Source organism: Limanda limanda, chromosome 8 (genome assembly GCF_963576545.1).
Source record: "Limanda limanda chromosome 8, fLimLim1.1, whole genome shotgun sequence".
Lineage (NCBI taxonomy): Eukaryota > Metazoa > Chordata > Actinopteri > Pleuronectiformes > Pleuronectidae > Limanda > Limanda limanda.
The window spans coordinates 26,810,612-26,830,264 of NC_083643.1; the positions used below are offsets into that span (position 1 = coordinate 26,810,612).

The following is a 19,653-nucleotide window of genomic DNA, read 5'->3' on the forward strand; positions in this document are numbered from 1 at the left end:
TCCGGGATATGATATCCTGGAGGACTCCTGACGCGGTTGCAGGGTACCGACAGGCCCGAAGGGCTGCAGCTGCTGCCGTGTCGGAGGCTAAGCAGCGGGTGTGGGAGAAGTTCGGAGAGGTCATGGAGAAGGACTTTCGGTCGGCACCAAAGTGTTTCTGGAAGACTATCCGGCACCTCAGGAGGGGGAAACGGGGAACCATCCAAGCTGTGTACAGTAAGGATGGGACTATGTTGACCTCAACTGAGGAGGTCGTCGGACGTTGGAAGGAACACTTTGAGGAACTCCTGAATCCGAATAACACGCCCTCTATGTTGGAGGCAGAGCTCGAGGTTGATGGTGTTTCGTCGTCAATTTCCCCGGTGGAGGTCACTGAGGTAGTCAAACATCTCCGCAGTGGCAAAGCCCCAGGGATTGATGAGATCCAGCCAGAAATGCTAAAGGCTCTGGGTGTTGAGGGGCTGTCATGGTTGACACGCCTATTCAACATCGCGTGGGAGTCGGGTACAGTGCCAAAGGAGTGGCAAACCGGGGTGGTGGTTCCCCTGTTCAAAAAGGGGGACCAGAGAGTGTGTACCAATTATCGGGGTATCACACTTCTCAGCCTCCCTGGTAAAGTCTACTCCAAAGTGCTGGAAAGGAGGGTTCGGCCGATCGTCGAACCTCAGATTGAAGAGGAACAATGCGGTTTTCGCCCCGGACGTGGAACTACGGACCAGCTCTTCACTCTCGCAAGGATCCTGGAGGGGGCCTGGGAGTATGCCCATCCGGTCCACTTGTGTTTTGTGGATCTGGAGAAGGCGTATGACCGGGTCCCCTGGGAGAAACTGTGGGAGGTGCTGCGGGAGTATGGGGTAAGGGGGTCTCTCCTCAGGGCCATCCAATCCCTGTACTCCCAAAGCGAGAGCTGTGTTCGGGTCCTCGGCAGCCAGTCAGTTTCGTTCTCAGTGGGTGCTGGTCTCCGCCAGGGCTGCGCCTTGTCACTAATCCTGTTTGTGATATACATGGACAGGATATCGAGGCGTAGTCGTGGTGGGGAGGGGTTGCAGTTCGGTGGTCTGAGGATCTCGTCACTGCTTTTTGCGGATGATGTGGTCCTCATTGGATCATCGGCTTGTGACCTTCAGCACTCACTGGATCGGCTGGCGGCCGAGTGTGAAGCGGCTGGGATGAGGATCAGCACCGCTAAATCTGAGGCCATGACTCTTAGCAGGAAACCGATGGATTGCTTACTCCGGGTAGGAAATGAGTCCTTAGCCCAAGTGAAGGAGTTCAAGTACCTCGGGGTCTTGTTCGCGAGTGAGGGTACTATGGAGCGTGAGATTGGCCGGAGAATCGGAGCAGCGAGGGCGGTATTGCGTTCGCTTTACCGCACCGTTGTAACGAAAAGAGAGCTGAGCCGCAAGGCAAAGCTCTCGATCTACCGGTCGATCTTCGTTCCTATCCTCACCTATGGTCATGAGGGCTGGGTGATGACCGAAAGGACGAGATTGCGGGTACAAGCGGCCGAGATGAGTTTTCTCAGAAGGATGGCTGGCGTCTCACTTAGAGATAGGGTGAGAAGTTCAGTCATCCGTGAGGGACTCGGATTAGAGCCGCTGCTCCTTTACTTAGAAAGGAGTCAGCTGAGGTGGTTCGGGCATCTGGTAAGGATGCCCACTGGGCGCCTCCCTTGGGAGGTGTTTCAGACACGTCCAGTGGGGAGGAGACCTCGGGGAAGACCCAGGACTAGGTGGAGAGATTATATCTCAACACTGGCCTGGGAACGCCTCGGGATCCCCCCGTCAGAGCTGGTCAATGTGGCCCGGGAAAGGGAAGTCTGGGGCCCCCTGCTTGAGCTGCTCCCCCCGCGACCCGACCCCGGATAAGCGGATGACGATGAGATGAGATGAGATAATCGTCACCCTGCAGCTTCTCTCCATCTACTGAGGGAATGTGGTTGAATTTAAACTAAATGGTTCAACACAGGCCTTTCTTCCAGGATACAGATTATATTCCACAAGACATACTGAGCTAAATATACTATAGATGCTTGAGCTTAGCTAAGAACCGAACAGTACATGGTGTTATCACCGTAGCATAAAACTGTGAAACAGACTTATGCTCGGTTGTGTTAAGTCTGTCTCATGTGGTGTGTCCACACTGTCCAAGCTGAAGGCTGCGGAAAGCGAAATGTCAAATTCCAAATAACTTACAAAATATCTCTTATCTGTCTTCGTGTGACTCTGACGCACTGCATGTACACTGAATACAGCTTGTGTGGATGCTGCTGTCACATTTAGGCATACATGACTATTATGATGAAACTGAGTGCAAGTGATTTTTGAGAGTCCTCCACATTCTCAACTCAGAGAGATCTCTCCCTGGATTCCTGCAGACTACAATGTGATTTTTAAAGGAACAAACATGGCAAATCGTCACAATGCCTATGCATTGGCAAAAATGTTCTAGGAGGAGACTTATTGTAAGATGGCTCTGCACACAACAGCCTTAAAAACAAGGGTGGGCTGAGCAAGAAAACAGTTCCATTGTAGGATGCATTATTGTCAAATTCTGTTAACATGATATATATATATCAAACATATAGACAATCTGGAAAAATAAATCCTACAAGGCTTTGCAGTAGGAGAGAGAGCAAAGTTAAACAATATATACTGATAAAAGGTATTGATATGTATTCATCAATTTATAAACTACTGACAAAATAGGTTTAATTAAAAAAAATTGATAGATTTGGTGATCATTGAGTGAAATGCAACCACAACTCATTGTTCAGGTGATTTTTAAATGGTGGCATCAGACTAAATTAGTTAATCTTTGTCTCATGGCTTTCCAAGTCTTCTTCATGTGTCTCTTATATACAAAATGACAAATTAAATGAACAACAAAATCAGCAAAGGTTCTTATTGTTGGACTTTGTTTTTGGCAACAACTCAAGCAAGTTGTTTGTTCCTGTGCTTAAGTAGTTTTTTATTTATCTGTACTTTTCACTTTAAATCCATAACATATCAGAAAATAATTTGAAGTACTTCTACTTTTCATACTTTAAGTAAATTTGAAAACAAGTACTAACTTAATTTGACTGAAGTAGAAATGTTTTTATTTTTACTTGAGTACATTTTTGTCCATGTAATTACACCCCTGGGTGCATGAGGCCTATCAGGATGACAGATCTTGCTGACCACTAGAGTTATTTACTTATCAGAAACTGAATCTAAAGACTCAGAGGACAAATAAAAAGCAGAGGATGCTGCTCTTGTCTGTCATCCAGGCCTGTCAGTGCTCTGTTCCATATCAGCATCATCCAACTCCCCAGGGAGAACCAGAAGCATTCATCAGCGCTTTTTGCTGGTGAGGGAAACCACAAGCAAATCAACACTTCGGCATCTCAGCTCTGTTTTTCCATGAGCAAACAGTGAGAGCTGAAGAGCAAAACAAGCTCCACTGCCTGAGAGAGAAGCATGGGAAGGCTGGTGTTCACATGATAGAGTTGATGCAAATCCAAGTATGAAACAAATCACATGCAAATTCCAACAGTCACACAATTACAGGAAGAAGACCCCACCCCTCTCTACACTGCTTTTAGTGGACTGGACTCCTTTGTTAGGTAAGATAACAGGAGAGCACTTGCTTTTATTTATGCAGAAAAAAAAAGCTTTCATTCTTTGACCAGAGCTACAAATCTTAAACCAATGCACCCTGACTTCCTGTGGTGTAAGAACGGGAAAACTAAGCAATTTCTGAAATGTGAAAATGAGAGCAAGGATACAGTAGGATGATGGAAAGGCGTGATACTGGGGCAGGCCAGGCGATTCGGTCACATCAGGTCTGGTAGAGTTGTGGTTGAAAGAGAGGAAATAGCAGCGCAGCATTGGGCCGACTGCCATGTCAGACAATGGGGCTCCTCAGAGATGGAGCTTCCTTGAATTGTGCACAGTTTCCACTCAGTGAATGAAAACACGAGATCCTCAGAGGTTGTTTTTCCATCATGGCCGACCTGGTAGAGATTCCATTAGAGTGTTATGTCAGAGCTTGAGTCAACATGGGTCCTGTGAGAGTCAAAGTTAGTTACTCACAATAAAAGGGGGAATATGTGAGTATTTTAGTATAAACCGTAATGGCACTCGGGAGAGCGCATCTCAGCGGCTGTGGTTGAGGGGTAGAGAGGTCGTCCTCCAACCTGAAGGTCGGCGGTTCGATCCCCAGTCTGACCCATCTGCATGCCGAAGTGTCCTTGGACAAGATGCTGAACCCTGAATGGCCCCCCATAGAATTACAAAATGCTGTGATTAGATGCACTGTATGAATGTGTGTGTGAATGGGTGACTGTATAACTGTAATGTAAAGCGCTTTGAGTGGTCATCAAGAAACCTAATTTAAATTAATTTGATCCAGATTTGTATTTGCACCATATTTCACACACTTTTAAATATCAGTCCCCTAAACATGGCTAATTGTTTTCATCAAGATCCATGAATTATTAGCTAAGAAATCAAGAAAAATGTTAAAAGATACCTAATCTCACGATGTTAAAGAAAGTGGGAGAAAAAAAATCCGGGGAACCACACAAATTTAGTGGGTTCTTCTTTGGGTCAGGCCCCATCCCTCCACAACATTTTGCATAAACCTGCTAAAAGACCAACAAACATAGACAGACACTTGAAAAAACAATCATCAACAGAATGTGTCAAAGACCATGCAATGTGCCCCATCTTGGAGTCCAATCTTTTATTTGATGACGTAGCAGTGAATCGCTGAAGCGTCCAGTCTGGCCTCAGTCCATAACAGTATAAGAGGATGGAGGAGGAACTGAGAGTTGGCTATAAACCTGTGTCTAAACCTCTACAGCTAACAGTATTATACCCGTCCCTCAAGGTCAGCTGTTGATGCTGCTCCTCTAGGTGTTCTCCTTCCCTCTTCCTATACATCTCATGGATGTCCTCTACGGCCACAACAAGTACAATCCTAGTCTTTGACTGGGTGTTAAATCATTGTCATAAACAATCTAACACATTATCGGACTGTAAAGAAAACCTTGTGTGAGAACTGAGAAGCATTACTCCCTTATCCATGCAGATTCCGTATAAAGCACTTTGTAACAGTGCTATGAAAGTTGCTGTTAAAAGAATTAATCAGAAATTAATTCAAGCCAATGTTAGCTCAACATGAAGGTTTAGACTTGGTTGTGAATGGCCAGTGAGACCATGCAGTCCCAGCACATGCACACAGCTCACTGTCATGTGCACAACAAAAGAATGCAAAGAGAAGGTCAACAGCCAGAAATGGGCATGAAGAGCTTTATGCATAGACCGCCCACTGACCCCCCAGGACTTGTCCCTGTTTGCCCGGTTGGCGTCCAACTTTGGTACATGCGAGGGGAGGAGGCAGCAAAGATGCATTTCCTCACTTGCTTCTTATAATTAAGATTGTCACCCCAACTCTCTGGTAGTAAGCTGCATGCTAATTGAGTATGAGACAAATGGCAAATTATTTGATGAGAAAGTGATTCATCTACAGAACTGGGTGGTGTCTGCTTGGTGATGCAGCAGCACCAACCTCTTCAGGAAAAAAAAAAAAAATGACGGAAATATTGAGCTTCCTCTTTGTGCCGTTATCTTAGCAACAGATTTGAGAGATGCAGTTGAACCATTTCTTGTATCTCTTGAAAACAGTTATAGAAGAGGTTGATTAAAGTACAGTCAAGCATGAGGGAAAACAGTTGTGTGTGATAAGAGGCTGTGAGTATGTATTAAATATCAGCCAAATAAAAAAGTAACGTGAGCCACATGTTATGGATTTCGTTTTTTAAAGTGCAGTTTATTGCATGAAAGGGAAAATCCATGGCACAAACAGAACAGAACTGAAGGAGCAAAAAGTTTAATGCGTTACAGTGTTTTTCCTTATTTCATCAAGTCTTTGGGAACCATGTCAAACCTGCTGTTTCTCCTATGTGACACCTGGCATTACAGTGTTTAGATCTATTGTGGTGCCAGTGACACAAGCAGACCTGAACAAAAACATGTCTGGAAAATCATAAGTAATTGCAGGGGGAGAATACATATTTTCTTTAGTCCATGTTTGATATGTATATCCCTTTGATTTATGCTTAAAGGGATAGTTCCTCCAAATGTTTAAATTCCCTCATTATCTACTACCGGGGTTTACAGACACTTGTATGACACCACACATTGGTTTTTTTACGCTTGAAGAAGTGTTCACCATTTACTTAAATTGTATTGGATTTGGCTGCAACACTGTTTACACCTGAGACTCAAATGTTTTTTGTGGACTTAAACACCCTGAACATCAACGTAAGTAGAAAATGAGGGAATTTTCAGTTTTGGGTGAACTATCCCTTTAATGTAATTTATATTTAGCATCTTAGGAAGCAAATATAGAATAAATAAAGAAAACACATGTGCAATCAAATGCAATCATAATGCGGTAGTTGAATATTTGTGAAGACCACCTAAAGACTGCATTAGATCAGTGGGAAACTGCTTGTTATGAGGAAACAATTTATGGTATTGTTGTTAATTAAACTACAATTGCATTATATAAAATTGAATGACGTCTGAGAGTATTGCAACAATCTTTGTTCTTTTTTTAAGCCACATTAACATACATTAATGGAAATGATATTAGAGACACCTCTCTTATACCTGAGCACTACATACAATCACATTGTTTGGTTCCCTTGAGATAACATGAAAATACTAGAGCCCAACCAATTTACTGTGTGGCCGATATTATGTTTGCCCATGTGAAAAAAACATTTGTGCATTTATGTAAAAATCTTCTTTATCAGTTCTACATTTTGTATTTTATCAGTGTTTTCTTTTTATTTGCTGTTATTTAGAATCACGTTTATTATTATCAAGTTGTAAATGCAAGCCTCAATTACATTTCTTTTTTCACAAGGGTTTGAAAATTATATCTTGCCAATTTTTGGGATGTAAGTATCAGCAAAAATCATAGTGTTTTAAACCCCAATTTCTGGATCGAGATTTGCCTACAGATCCATATCGGTCAGGCTCTAGAAAATACTACCACACCACACATTGCGATGGTCTCTCACCAGGTGGCTGCTTTAAGCCTTTATTGCTGTCAGAGTTGAGGCTATTTACCTCCAGTTATTTCACTTATATCCAAATTTATTTCTTTATTTCTTCAGTTAAAGCGCTTGAAATTTGCTGCATAATTATTAAGGAATAAAGTTTGCCCATTATTATTATTACTTGTAAATTTGATCAGGATCAATGCACTGGAAGCAAATCAACACCAAACCTGGCTGATAGAGCTGAACATACCGCTGCATAGAGGAGGGTGGGAATCAGATGCTTGTTGTATGAAGGAAGCAAATGTGGCAGATTAAATCAAAGATTTAGGAGTAAAACAGTGCTACCATTAAACAGACACAGGTTTAACATGAACTAACTGGACTGTCACCTCTAAGCAATATAAAATTAATCTCATTAGTATAAAAACACAGTAGAAACAAAATACTTATTAAAGGGAGACTGCTGGTTTTTAAGGCAAAGAACATAGTGGACAGAATAGGTTAAGGTGTCATCCTAGTTTAGACTGATTTATCAACACTGTGGTATTTCATAGATGAAAAACCCACTCACATGCAAATGGCCTTGTAAATGTAGTACATCTCTATATTAGAGGTTTTAGGCACTCTATATTAATGTTAACACAACTACAATCTCTGACATTGCACAGTTGCACCATTGTTTGATTTTCCCTGCTCTGGCTCGAGTCTTAGTCGAGCCTGTCCTGGTTCCTCTAAGCCATGGTTTTCTTCTTGCACTCCACAGAGCAGAAGAGGAAGCCCTGCTGTGCCATGAAGCGTTGGCCGACCAGGTCCTTGGAACAGCCGGAGCACTTGAAGCACTGTGGCGCAGCGTGCCATTGGTGCTCGCCGTAGGAAACCCTCTGAGCCTCAGGCTCCATCGCACCCTGGCAGGCTGAGCATTTCTAGGATGGAGAGGGATATGATGATGTCAGGTCACACATCAGGTCTTTTTACTTTGATACTTTACATGTTTGACTGTTCTGTTTTCATGTTGATATTCAAACTTAGCCTTTTAAGTCTGTCACTCATTTGCCTTTTCTCAGCATATTGCCAAAACAAATTAAAAGTGAAAGAAAATGATACAAGCTTCTCATCATTTAATTCTTACAGAAAAAAATGATCAGTCATATTTATTATGATCCTGCAGGGGCCACAGACACTGACTTTTTCTTTTTTTAGCAAGTTGTTTCAGGTACAACTTGCCAACCCTGCCTTCAAGTATTTATTTGATAGAAAATTGCTTGGTAGAACAATGGAATCCCTGGTTCTTTTACAATGGCAACCTCAGAAGTGAAGACAAGTGTGACGTTGCATAAAAACTGTGGCTTTGCAGGGGATTATGTTGGACAAATCATGTCAACACATGCCGAGTGCTTCACATTCTTGGCGCTCATTTACAATAGTTCTCTTTTATCATTCCTTCACGGAGGTCTGTTGTTTAATCTGCATAACACCCATTCAAAATAAACTGACTGTACCTGAGATACGCTGTGTAAACACAACACAGGCACAAGAGGAGGATCACGTACACTTGTTATCAACACTACGGTCACATGTTCTGACTGGGACACAATAGAGATTTTTCTTACTATCAGGCAGTAGGGTTAGTGTTAGAAAATGAGCACAGATTTCAAGATTCCCACTCATGAGTGGTCGCTGGTGGTGATGGGCCGCCCAACTTTGAATAGAGGGTTTTAACCTTTTCAAATATATATAAATTTCCTGACGAAGAGACATCTAAAACAGTTGACTCTGTGCAAGCATTGGCCCTGAGAGGTCCAAGAGCGTTTGAAACACTGGGTGGCGTTATGTTCAACCCAGACATATATAGATTTTATGATTTTAAAACCAGTATTAATGTATTTCATCGAAGATAAATCCTTTTATTTAGTTTACAGGTCAATAAACACAAGTAATAAGGATAAGACTAAATCTAAAAAACATTCTTTGTAGGTCAGAGAAGCATTTGCACTCATCAGGTAGTTGTAGTTTTCCTCAGTAGTTCCAGTACTAAAACTTATGGTGTGTCTTAGTGATATGCTCACCACAGCATAGTTCTTCATGTAGCAGGGCCTGCAGACAGGCTTTTCACTCTCCATCACATACGTCTCACCAGCGAGGATGCAGTCACAGTCGAAACAGCAGAAGTGCTTCAGATGCCAATTCTGTTCCTCAGCCTGAGTGTACTCATTACTGAAGATCAGCTGTGGACAGAAACCCAGAAAACTGGATTAAATATCGCCAGCAAGCTCAAAATGGCAGAGAAAGAGATACTAGCACAATAAAACAACAGGCCACAATAGACTGAAAATACATTTTAATAAAACTATTGACAGTGTCCAGAATACTTTTAAAAATGATGTGAAGGATCCCCACTCACCTCGTCACATCCTCCACAGCGTGGCTTCTCACTGTCTCCATAGTGGCGTCCACAGTACAGCTTGCCTTTCTTCCAGAAGTAAATCATGTCCACCAGTAGTTCACTGCACTTACAACACACAAAGCATGCTGGGTGCCAAAGCTTGTCGTAACCAGCCCGCTCGGCGTAGACGGCCGGCTCGCCCAGACCCATCGGGAGCTGGCAGTGATGGCATGACTTGAAAGGATGGCATGAAGGACAGAGATGGTTAGGATTAGGGTAGAGTTGTGATTATTTTCTATTATCAACATTTTTCATTAAAAATTTCTTCCACCTATTTTTCTTTCAAAACTCTCAACTAATCACTAAAACAATAAAATGTCAAGAAAGTGCCCCTGGGTACGTAACAGAGCCCAAGTGGAAGATTTTTACTACTGGGGTTAGAAACGTCAATTTCATCCCGTCCTAAAAATATTTATTTCTTCCCCTCCAGACATAACAATGAATTATTATGTACTTCAGAACTTTTCAGTGGATTTACATAAACAGCAACACAATTCTCTTTGAGTCCAGTTCAAAGTAAATTCAGGCATCGTTTCATGTAACAAAAATGTCTTTTAATGAAGAAACATTTGAAGTTTCTGCTTCAGATCTCATTCCTCCCTGAATGGAAGAGAATGACAGACGACACTGCTACTGGGGCCTGACCTCTGTGTTTTCAATTATGATAACACGACTGCTGGTGCAGTTTGGATGTCAAGGCGGATGTGGGAGGATGACGCGAAGATAGGGAGTGAAATAATAAATACAGAGAAACTTGAAAAAGACCAGGAGCTTGCAACAGAAGAGAAAGATGAACATGGGAGGAAAATAACAATAGGAAAAAATGTTGATGCTGATTTATGTTCTCACTTCTTGCTGCTACTCTTGCAAAACCACTGCTGCTTCTAGATTGAATATCTCTTCTCAGTATGACTCACACCAGAAAAACAGGAGTAAATCATAAGACTCCAGGCAGCAAGACTTAACTAACTGCACATGGTGATAAGATAAGAAAAAACTTTATTCGTGCCACATGACCCAGTGAATCATAACTAAACCACTGTGCAGCTTGGTGAAAGCTGAGTCAATGCTGGTCTTATGGCTCCATCTAGTGTCCGTCTGGGAGTTACAGGTTTCTATAATTGTTACTAACATTGGTACTAACTAATATTGTACAGTACGTACGTAACAATTTAACAAAAACTATGCACTTACTAGAGTTGCATTATAAAGTTATTAACTGGTGAAATAACAGGAGTTAATCACATCTTCAAGAAACAATTAACAAAGGTGGTCTTTAGTCTGGAGTTTCCAATTTCTTCTTTTATACTTACATCTATCTAACCTGTATTGAAATGTTGTTTTTTGTATATTTTTGTTTTTTATTGTATTTTGTATGTCACATTTGTGTGTAAATTTTGTAAGCAATGACTGGTTTTAACTAAACGCCCAAAATACTTTTAACAATTCAATTATGTATTTTGTATTTATGTTCTAACTAAAAATGTTGTTCAAATAATGATTCCCAAAAATCTGTGATTACAATTTATATAAAAAAATACATTGTCGTTATATATGGTGACTTTTGTTGGACATAATGACAAACTCAATACTTGAATATTTGCATGCGTTTGACATAATATGACATAGCAATATCAGAAAATATAAATTTTTAATATTAAGATAATGTTTATATCAATTTATCCTGCTGTGACAGTGTAATATAGATATTCAGGAAAGTGGTAGGGACTGACAGAGGCCAGACTGATAGATAATATTCAACAGAAGAATATAAACATCTTACAAAGTTCTTTTGTGGTACCCCAGCCTGCTGAGCTCCAGGGAGGCCCATGGCTCCAGCGGTGGCAGCAGTGCCCAAGGCTCCTCCAGCAGATGGTCCAGTCCCAGGCCCTGAGAGTTGACCAGCACCGCCAGCTCCAAATCCAGCACCACCAGATCCAGCACCACCAGCTCCAAATCCAGCACCACCAGATCCAGCACCACCAGCTCCAGCTCTGCTATCCCCTCCCTCAACTCCAAAGCCTGCACCAGCTCCAGGCCCATAAATAGGCCCGACACCACTGCCTGCAGCCCCTTGCCCTGAGCCAGCTCCAGCAACCCCAACTCCCGGTCTAAACCCAGCCCCGCCACCACCAGCACCAGGACCAGCACCATGTGCACCTCCAGCCCCGCCACCACCAGCACCAGGACCAGCACCATGTGCACCTCCAGCCCCGACACCTCCAGCCCCGACACTTCCAGCTCCCCCCTGTCCTCCAGCCTGAACTAGAGCCATCTCTTCAGGCAGGATAACATCTCCCACGCCCAGGGCCTCATCCTTGTATTTGCGGACGAACTGTTGCATTTGCTTGACCTCGGCAGGAGTCAGTTCGTGGCATTTGGACGGGTCCTGGTCATGCTCGGGCAGCTGTAGAGCCATTTGCTGCCGACGGTAAACTGCTCCCTCTGTACCGAACACCGGTCGCTTCTCTGCTGGAAGCAGCTCGATATAACGCACCGCCTGGAAGTCAGAGGGGAAATTGAAAGAAATCGTTGTGCTCAAATGGGATAAGGAAAGTATGAAGGCCAGAGATGAGAAGAGCACATTGAGGGCCAATCAGAAATAAAGTAACAGGGAAACTGTCCTGTCTTGTGAGAAGTCAAACAAAACATGGGTCCAACAGATAAAGCACAAGACTAAACAAAGACAGATACAGGACTTATAAAGACTGGGAAACTTAGTACCAAGCAGAAGATGAGTGAGATGGTGAGAACTGCTGCTATTAAAATGTTTATAATCATCAGCACTTTCCCTCATTCCCTGCAGAGTGATCTTAATAACTTAGTTAGATATGTGGACTATAAGTTAAAATAATTTACCGTTGCTAATCCAAGTTTTTTAACAATAAAATACTAAACTGCATTTAAAGAGAAGTTGTGGACCTTAGTTTTGTGATTCTTTCAAGATAGTAAAAAGAAAACTAGATGTGTGTTCACCAACTTTAATGGTGCTTCAAAGTTATTTCAGTCAATTAATCAGGAGGTGGTTTATAATGTTGCGCACAGCCACGCACATTGAGCGTTCGTGAGTGCGTGCTTGTGCATGTCTGCTCAGGTAGCCTCTCCTTCTCCGCTAGCCTGTCCTGTTCCTGTGGCCTCCTCGATTTGGTTGGTATTAACAAACGTTTTATTGTGACTGTCAATCATTTTCAGCTGCTTTCCAAAAGAGTTTTGGCCAGCTACCGTGTGACTGGGGCTGCTGTAAATTGAACTGTCGCTAACCTGTGTCGTAAGATAAAAAAAGGAAATGGTTTTTTTTGTGGAGGAAAAAAGGGGAAAAAAAGAAAAAAACTGATGGGAAATGTGTAAGCTATTTTATTTAGTGACTCTTATTTTAAGGAGGGGTTTTACCCCCACTTTGGGAACCCCTGTTTTAAAGCACAGGTAATTTTGGGGGGGTAATTAAAATGGAATCCTCCCACAGACCTTTAGCTGTATATTCAAACAATAGTTCATGTGTTTTTCCAATCACAAAATCCTAGTTGTCACTGAATATACGGTAAATATTTTGACCAATATCATTGTGATGGAGCTAGAGCTGCAGCTTATGTTTGTCTTCATCCATAATCTCTGAATTATTTTTCGTTTTGTCAATTCATATTTTAGCCAAACACAAGTTCTCAGAGCCTGAGCTGATATTTTTGGTCAGACCAGCATAATTTAACATTAAAAAACAGCATTCACCCCATTTGAGAAGCTTTAAAAAGTATAATATTAGTGCAAAACAATTTATTAAGTGAAGTAGCAGTATTTTGAACTCTTACCATGTATTTATTAGCTACTGGCGGTGCCCACTCATAGGTGACAGACTTCATTGGCACATCTTTGGGAACTGGCATCACATTGGCTGATGTGGCGCTGACAGTGAACGGCAATTTATTTGCCTTGACTGGTGCGACACCTGCAGGTGCCGGCTTAGGCTGAGCCTGGGCCTGACCTCTGATGGATGCTGCAGCTGCAGAGGCTCCAGCCGGCTTTACAGGAACAGCCGGGGCGGAGGGGGGAACAACGGAGGAAGAGGAACTCGGTGGTACGACGTAAGCAGTGGACGAGCTGGGCAGAGTGATGGTCACCATGTTGCCCTTGTAACTGGGGATGCCGTCGGTCTTCAGCTTGGCGATGAGGCCAGTGTATTTGGTGTCCTCGAACAACTTGCCTACCTTCTTGTTCTCCTCTGAGTTCATCGCCACATCGTGCTCTGTGAGGCCACATTTGCAATTTCGGCAGATTTTCCTGCAGAGAAGAACAGGAAAGCATTTGTGGCTTGAATTTTTCTAATATTAACATATGAATTCCTTTTTTTAGGGTGATAGATGGTTTTGCTTTGTGCTTTACTTTCTGTGAAGTAATTTATAACAATCTTATACAATTCTGTTGCAATAGTCAACCAACACCACAAGTTTAGTGTTGCCTTCACATATCCGTCTCTTCCACAGGCCTCAACACAACTTGCTTCATATTTGCAGAGTAGTTATGACGCATCTTAGGGCATGTTTCAGCATGACCAGGAGCACAGACCTTAAGCATGAAGTGCCCTCAAGTGCTGGGTCAAGCAGTGTAAACCCTGTTTAATTTGTATATGCGAGAACACACAGCAGTGATGACAACATTTACATTCCAGAAATGTCTGTGTAATATGATCACTTTCACGCAGTGCATTACTCTTTCTTTGCTAAAAACTGATAAAGAAAAGACCTGATTGCATAATGTGCCTGTGAGATTCTGTTTAAGAAGTTCAAAAATAAACAGATCTTTACCTGAAAACTAAATGATATGCACGATTCAAAGGTGGGCAGACCCCTGCCACCAGCAACCTCTCATGAGTGGGAATCTGAAAAACCAGGCTCAACAACAATCCTGGCTGGATATCAGACATTATAAAATGACAGACTGCCACCAAAGACCCATGGCCGGGTGTTTGTGCTGGTGCTGTGGTGGGCATCAGGGCACCTACTGCTGTCTTCAGTAAACTAGTCAAGTGTGGATTATTGTCCAGACAGGACAGTGCATTCAGGAATTACTGGTCCACAGCACACATTGTGACAGACAGGGTAAGGAAGACGGGGAACTCTGGGAGTCTTTGCTGAATGAAGACCATCCCACATTTGGAGAAAAGTATCTGTATGTACATACACTGTCTGTAGAGGTGTGCACATAAATGCCTTCTATTACAGTGAGTTTGTTGAAAAAGGAGCAGAACCCCCTTTAAGGGTTTATATAGCCCCTGCTCAGAGCACTAATCCGACTTAAAGTCATCCACTGTTCTGGTGGTTCCACCAATGCCATCACATTCATTAACAATAAGCTAACAGGACGTGGAGCTCTGTGAACATAAAGCACAGCAGCTCTCAGGAACAGCATGTTCCTATTAGGCGTATGCCTCCTGCTGCTATCAGAATATTTTCAATTAAGCAAAGAAAAGTGATGTAATTGACCAGTCTCGACCCATAAGCTCACGTTTTTTGCTTTCCTTTTATCATTTCAGGAAGAATGTGATGATTAAGCATGTATTTTATCAAGACTGTCCTGGTTCATAATGTTTTATAAAGGTGCCTGGCAAGTGACCAATAAATCCACGATGTATCTATCTTCACCTGAGGTTCAACGCTTTGTTCATGGGATTCCTTTGAATTCATATACATGTCCCTCTCTCTAAACACACAAAGCAAATGAGCTTTGAAGCTGGATATCCACAGTTAGAATTAATGTTTGTGATGGAGCTATGCTGCAAAAAAGAAAACTCAACAAACCTCCAGAAATGCAGCTCAAAGCCTTCGCACTTGTCCTTGCATTTCAAACAGGATGCTCCGGCGCCAAACTCGTGGCCCAGCGTCATCTGTGAAGAGAGCACATGGTTACAAATGATATCACAGTTTTGACTGTTCACCCAGTGACAAGATGCTGAGCTTCATTAGGGCAAGATGTAACACGTAAATACACATTTAAAATCATGCTTCTGAATACTAGAATAAAATCATAATAATAAAAGGATAAAGTTGGACATTTACAAGAATAATGTCCGAATAGTATATTATCATAAGAAACAGGACTTTGATTCATGCAAATTTAAACTACAAATCTCACATTCTCTGTACATAAGAGGGATGAGAGAGATTAACAAAGGAAATGAACTCTGTTGGTAACTGTCTGGAGGGAAAAAAGTCTAGAAGAGAAATGGCAATACATTTAGAGGGCAGCAATATTCAGAAGACCAGAGCAGGCAGAGAAGACGATTATTAATGTACTTTAAGTGGAAGAGAGTTTATTCCTCTGTTAAGTAACCGTAACAAATAAAACTTCAACAGGGGGAAGTTATAGCAAATTAAATGTTCTCTTTGATTTAAAAATGATTGTTGAAAATATAATCCAATAAACTGTTCTTACAAACTCTCTTATTTGGGTTCAAATGATTTGTCATCCACACAAATTGTTTTATGTTATTTCCACACCTCTGTTCCACAGACAGTTCCCAGCTGCCTTAGTTAAATGCCATAAAAATTTGAGTTGTTCTCCAGTCTTTGGGACTTTATTTCTCTCTTCTCTTTAACGGCACACTTGTCTGCGTATTCAGTGTCCAACGATGCTCTTGTCCACATTGAGCCATTCCCACTGTTTATGACCATATATGGTCAACAATTCACTGATGCTGCTGACGGCCTCCAGCAGGCATCTCTAATGTCAGAAAGAAGTGTCTGACCTGAACTCACTACTGAGGAATGCAGAGAGCGACTACTGCTTTTTATTGCTGGAAACTTGATGCCAATATTTTAGCTTTCATCACATCTTCCAAAAGAGTGTGAGGCGTTGGTGCCTTGGGAGTCGTTGAGGAACACAAGAGCCAAATTCAACAACATGATTTGTAGTTGCAATGAAAAGTCCAAACACATAATGAATCTCAGTCAAGCTGCACACACACACTCAACTTCCTACATTCACTTTTAAAGGCAGAATTTTTAGAGTTTGTATGATGCTCATATCTTCCCTTTACAGGGATTGTGACTCTGGTCTGGAAAACAAAATAATCATAATAATAATAAATCTGATAAGATATCTGAATTTCCGCAAGGGGATGAGTTATCTATCTATCTATCTATCTATCTATCTATCTGAATAACATATTGTACTTATTTTTCAGTTAATACTTGCATTATGTTAGGGCTATGAGTAGATTTTTTTTTCAACACTAGTGCCAATACAGAAGTGAGGCTTCAATACAAAATTGTTATGGAATAATACTAAAAGGAACAGCTGGTCATTTGTTTCTGAGACTCTATTTATCTTATTTTTTGAAATTCTCTTTACGTCCCAATAGTAGTTACCAACTGACTCACAGAAAACTCATCAGTCATTGCTTGTCATGTGTTTTGGTGCCTTATTTTTGATGAGAGGGCCAATTGGAGCTGTGAACACCTTAAATGCTAAAGTAAGTGTAGGTATTTAAGTTTGAACCGATAAGTGTTCACTTGTGGAAGTCTAAATATTTATATGCTGGGAATAGTGAGGGAGACTGGCCATTTCTCGCTGAGGTTACTCGATGTGAGTGTGTGTGTGTGTGTGTTTGTGTTTTCTTTTGAACACAGAGACACCATCTGCATTATCAGTTGATGTTAATCAGTGACTGCATATGATGATTAAGCCTTCAACAGAATTATGGTGACAGCACTCTGCAAAGAGGCTGTTCAGACACAAAGTATGCAGTCCAGACCAGATGAGTCATATTCATGAGTCATTCTGTTGCAGCAGGGCCAGTAGCAGCTGCATCAGAGGGATCAAATGGAGTGGTGTGAATTTCGACTTTTAATATATTATATAGATATCATACCACAACATGTTTCGTTCAAGCATCATAACAAACATGACAAAGCACAACTATTGTCTTATGTCTGCAGCACCAGTGCTACGACCGAGCATACCCATACATTTTTTTTAACTATCTTGTCTGTTAAATCATTACGACAGCAGAATATGTCCATAGATTCTATTTTTAGAACAATGTGGTTTAGAATGATTTATTTTCCATCACGTCTCTTACAATCAGAGATTCAAGACTCCTATTTGCTCACAACAAGCCTTTTGTATAATTCCTTTGTTTGGTTTTGCATGCTGTGGTTAGCCATCAATCTTTTTGTGTTAATCTGATTTTGCTGCTGATGATGACAATGAGGGAGTCAGCAATTTGCTTTTTTGACTTGTACTGTATGTTCACCTGTACGTTTATTCAATGTGTGAGTTTAGCCACAGGCGTTTATTTCCACTCTTTTCCATAGTTTTTATCTTGTTGTGTTGTTTATGGTCCTGTGCTGTGAATGCTTTTTTTGTATGGTACCACCAGTTGAAGGCTTTTATGCCCTTTATCTGTTATCTTACCGCCAACACGTCTCACTGACCACCAGCTACCGAATGGAATGAGAGACAGAGCAAGAATCGAATCAAATCAAATATTATTTGTATAGCCCATATTCACAAATCACTTTTTGTCTCATAGGGCTTAACAAGGTGCGACGTCCTCTGTCCTTAACCCTCAACAAGGGTTAAGGTAAACCAATAACAGCATATTAACTGGGAAAAAAACTTAGAAACTTCAGAGGGGGCCACATGTGAGGGATCCCTCTCCCAGGACAGGATGTCCTGTGTAGCTAAACACATCAACAACATTGAAATATTTACATTATTGATTAACGTTGTGTCAATGTTTAAATAAAGTATTTATCAAATAGAAAATGTCTGATAGAAATGACAATTGAAATGAAGGAGTTATTGCCAGAAATGGTAAATGTGAGCATAGGCATATTATTGTTTATCAAGTAGTCTTGTTGTAATCATAGTCCATGATCAGCGGTCACAACGACCAATAAGCTATCGGTTTGAGGCCCTGCTTCATTCGAATAGTCTAATGGCCAAAAAAGACCCAAATAAGACTGTAAAGAGATGTAACGGCTGGCAAGTTCTGGAAAAGCACATACTACCCACATCTACAGATGAGTTTCATGCCACACATGCATGCTTTAACGAACTTTAACCAAAAGTTTGTCCCTGTGTGTAAAGCAGGAACATGTATTTTACCTGAATTATGCTGGGAGCACACTGATTTCTGGTCAGCGAATATTGCATTATATGGTCTAATGGTGTCCTGTGATACTGTTTTCAATCAAAGTCTTTCATTACTTTTGACTGTGGCTATCCTTGGGCCACAAGTAGCAAGTCACCCAGCAAGTGATCCACTGAAGGCATCACGTGCCCACAGTCCATCAAAAACTCCCTTCATTTTCTATCATCCTGCTCGAACATTCAGTGCATTGAGGATAATATCAGATTCAAACATACAAAAACCACACATGGGAGTAGCTTCATAATTCAGCATCAATAACTCTTTGCATGAATCAACTTTTATAACCGCTGCAGCCTTTTCCATTAGCAGGAGTTACGGCTCACTGATGCTAAAACATGAATACTTCAGAAACTGGAAATGACTGAAATGAACATTATCCCAGCCGAATTTTGTTGCAGTCCTCGCCCTTGCACTGTGGCACTGTGGGTGGTGGGTCGAGCAGAACCTCATTGACAACATTCACAACTTTTACTTGTACTTTTGAGACAGGAACATGTTCTCAAAGAGTGAAGAAAGTAGCAAACGAGATAAAAAAAAAAAGGACAGTTTTGTAAACCACGTCACAAATAAATGTCCCAATCCATCAGCCGGATACGTGGAGTGAGCTGCTGCTGCTGCTCACATCGTGTCATGTTTAAGTTTTCTGAATGAAAAGGGGAGAACCAGGACCCTGACAGTTTGGAACCAGGGGTCGTCCTGTGACACCGGAACTTGCCACGCCACCTGCCCGCTGCTCGGCACACCTTCTCAGGGCGGTACCGCACCCAGACCCCGGCGGAGGAGCGGAGGGGGACGGAGAGCTTACCTTCTTCACTTCCTTCTCTATCTCCATGTTTGCGTGGGTCGGCGCGAGGTTGTCTCGGACTGGAGAACACCTGTCCTGGAGCCGCTGTCAGTGAAGCAGGCGCGGAGGTGAAGCGGGACACAGAAACAATGAGCCGACAGTCGGACTTCACTCTCGGCTTTCTCTTCGGAGCTCCTGGCCTGGTCCCGCCCCGCACT

The 19,653-nt window shown here is 42.0% G+C and overlaps 1 protein-coding gene across 1 annotated transcript; it reads right to left on the reverse strand.

The window, feature by feature from the left end:
* Window positions 1-5,796: 5,796 nt before the first annotated feature.
* Window positions 5,797-19,611, reverse strand: tes (testis derived transcript (3 LIM domains)). Its single transcript, XM_061076419.1, has 7 exons — window positions 19,457-19,611; window positions 15,293-15,378; window positions 13,307-13,775; window positions 11,287-12,003; window positions 9,462-9,677; window positions 9,127-9,285; window positions 5,797-7,983 (listed from the first exon to the last, which is right to left on the reverse strand). The coding sequence occupies exons 1-7, from the start codon at window positions 19,481-19,483 to the stop codon at window positions 7,792-7,794; spliced, it is 1,866 nt and encodes a 621-aa protein (XP_060932402.1). The 5' UTR covers window positions 19,484-19,611; the 3' UTR covers window positions 5,797-7,791.
* Between the last annotated feature and the right edge of the window lie 42 nt (window positions 19,612-19,653).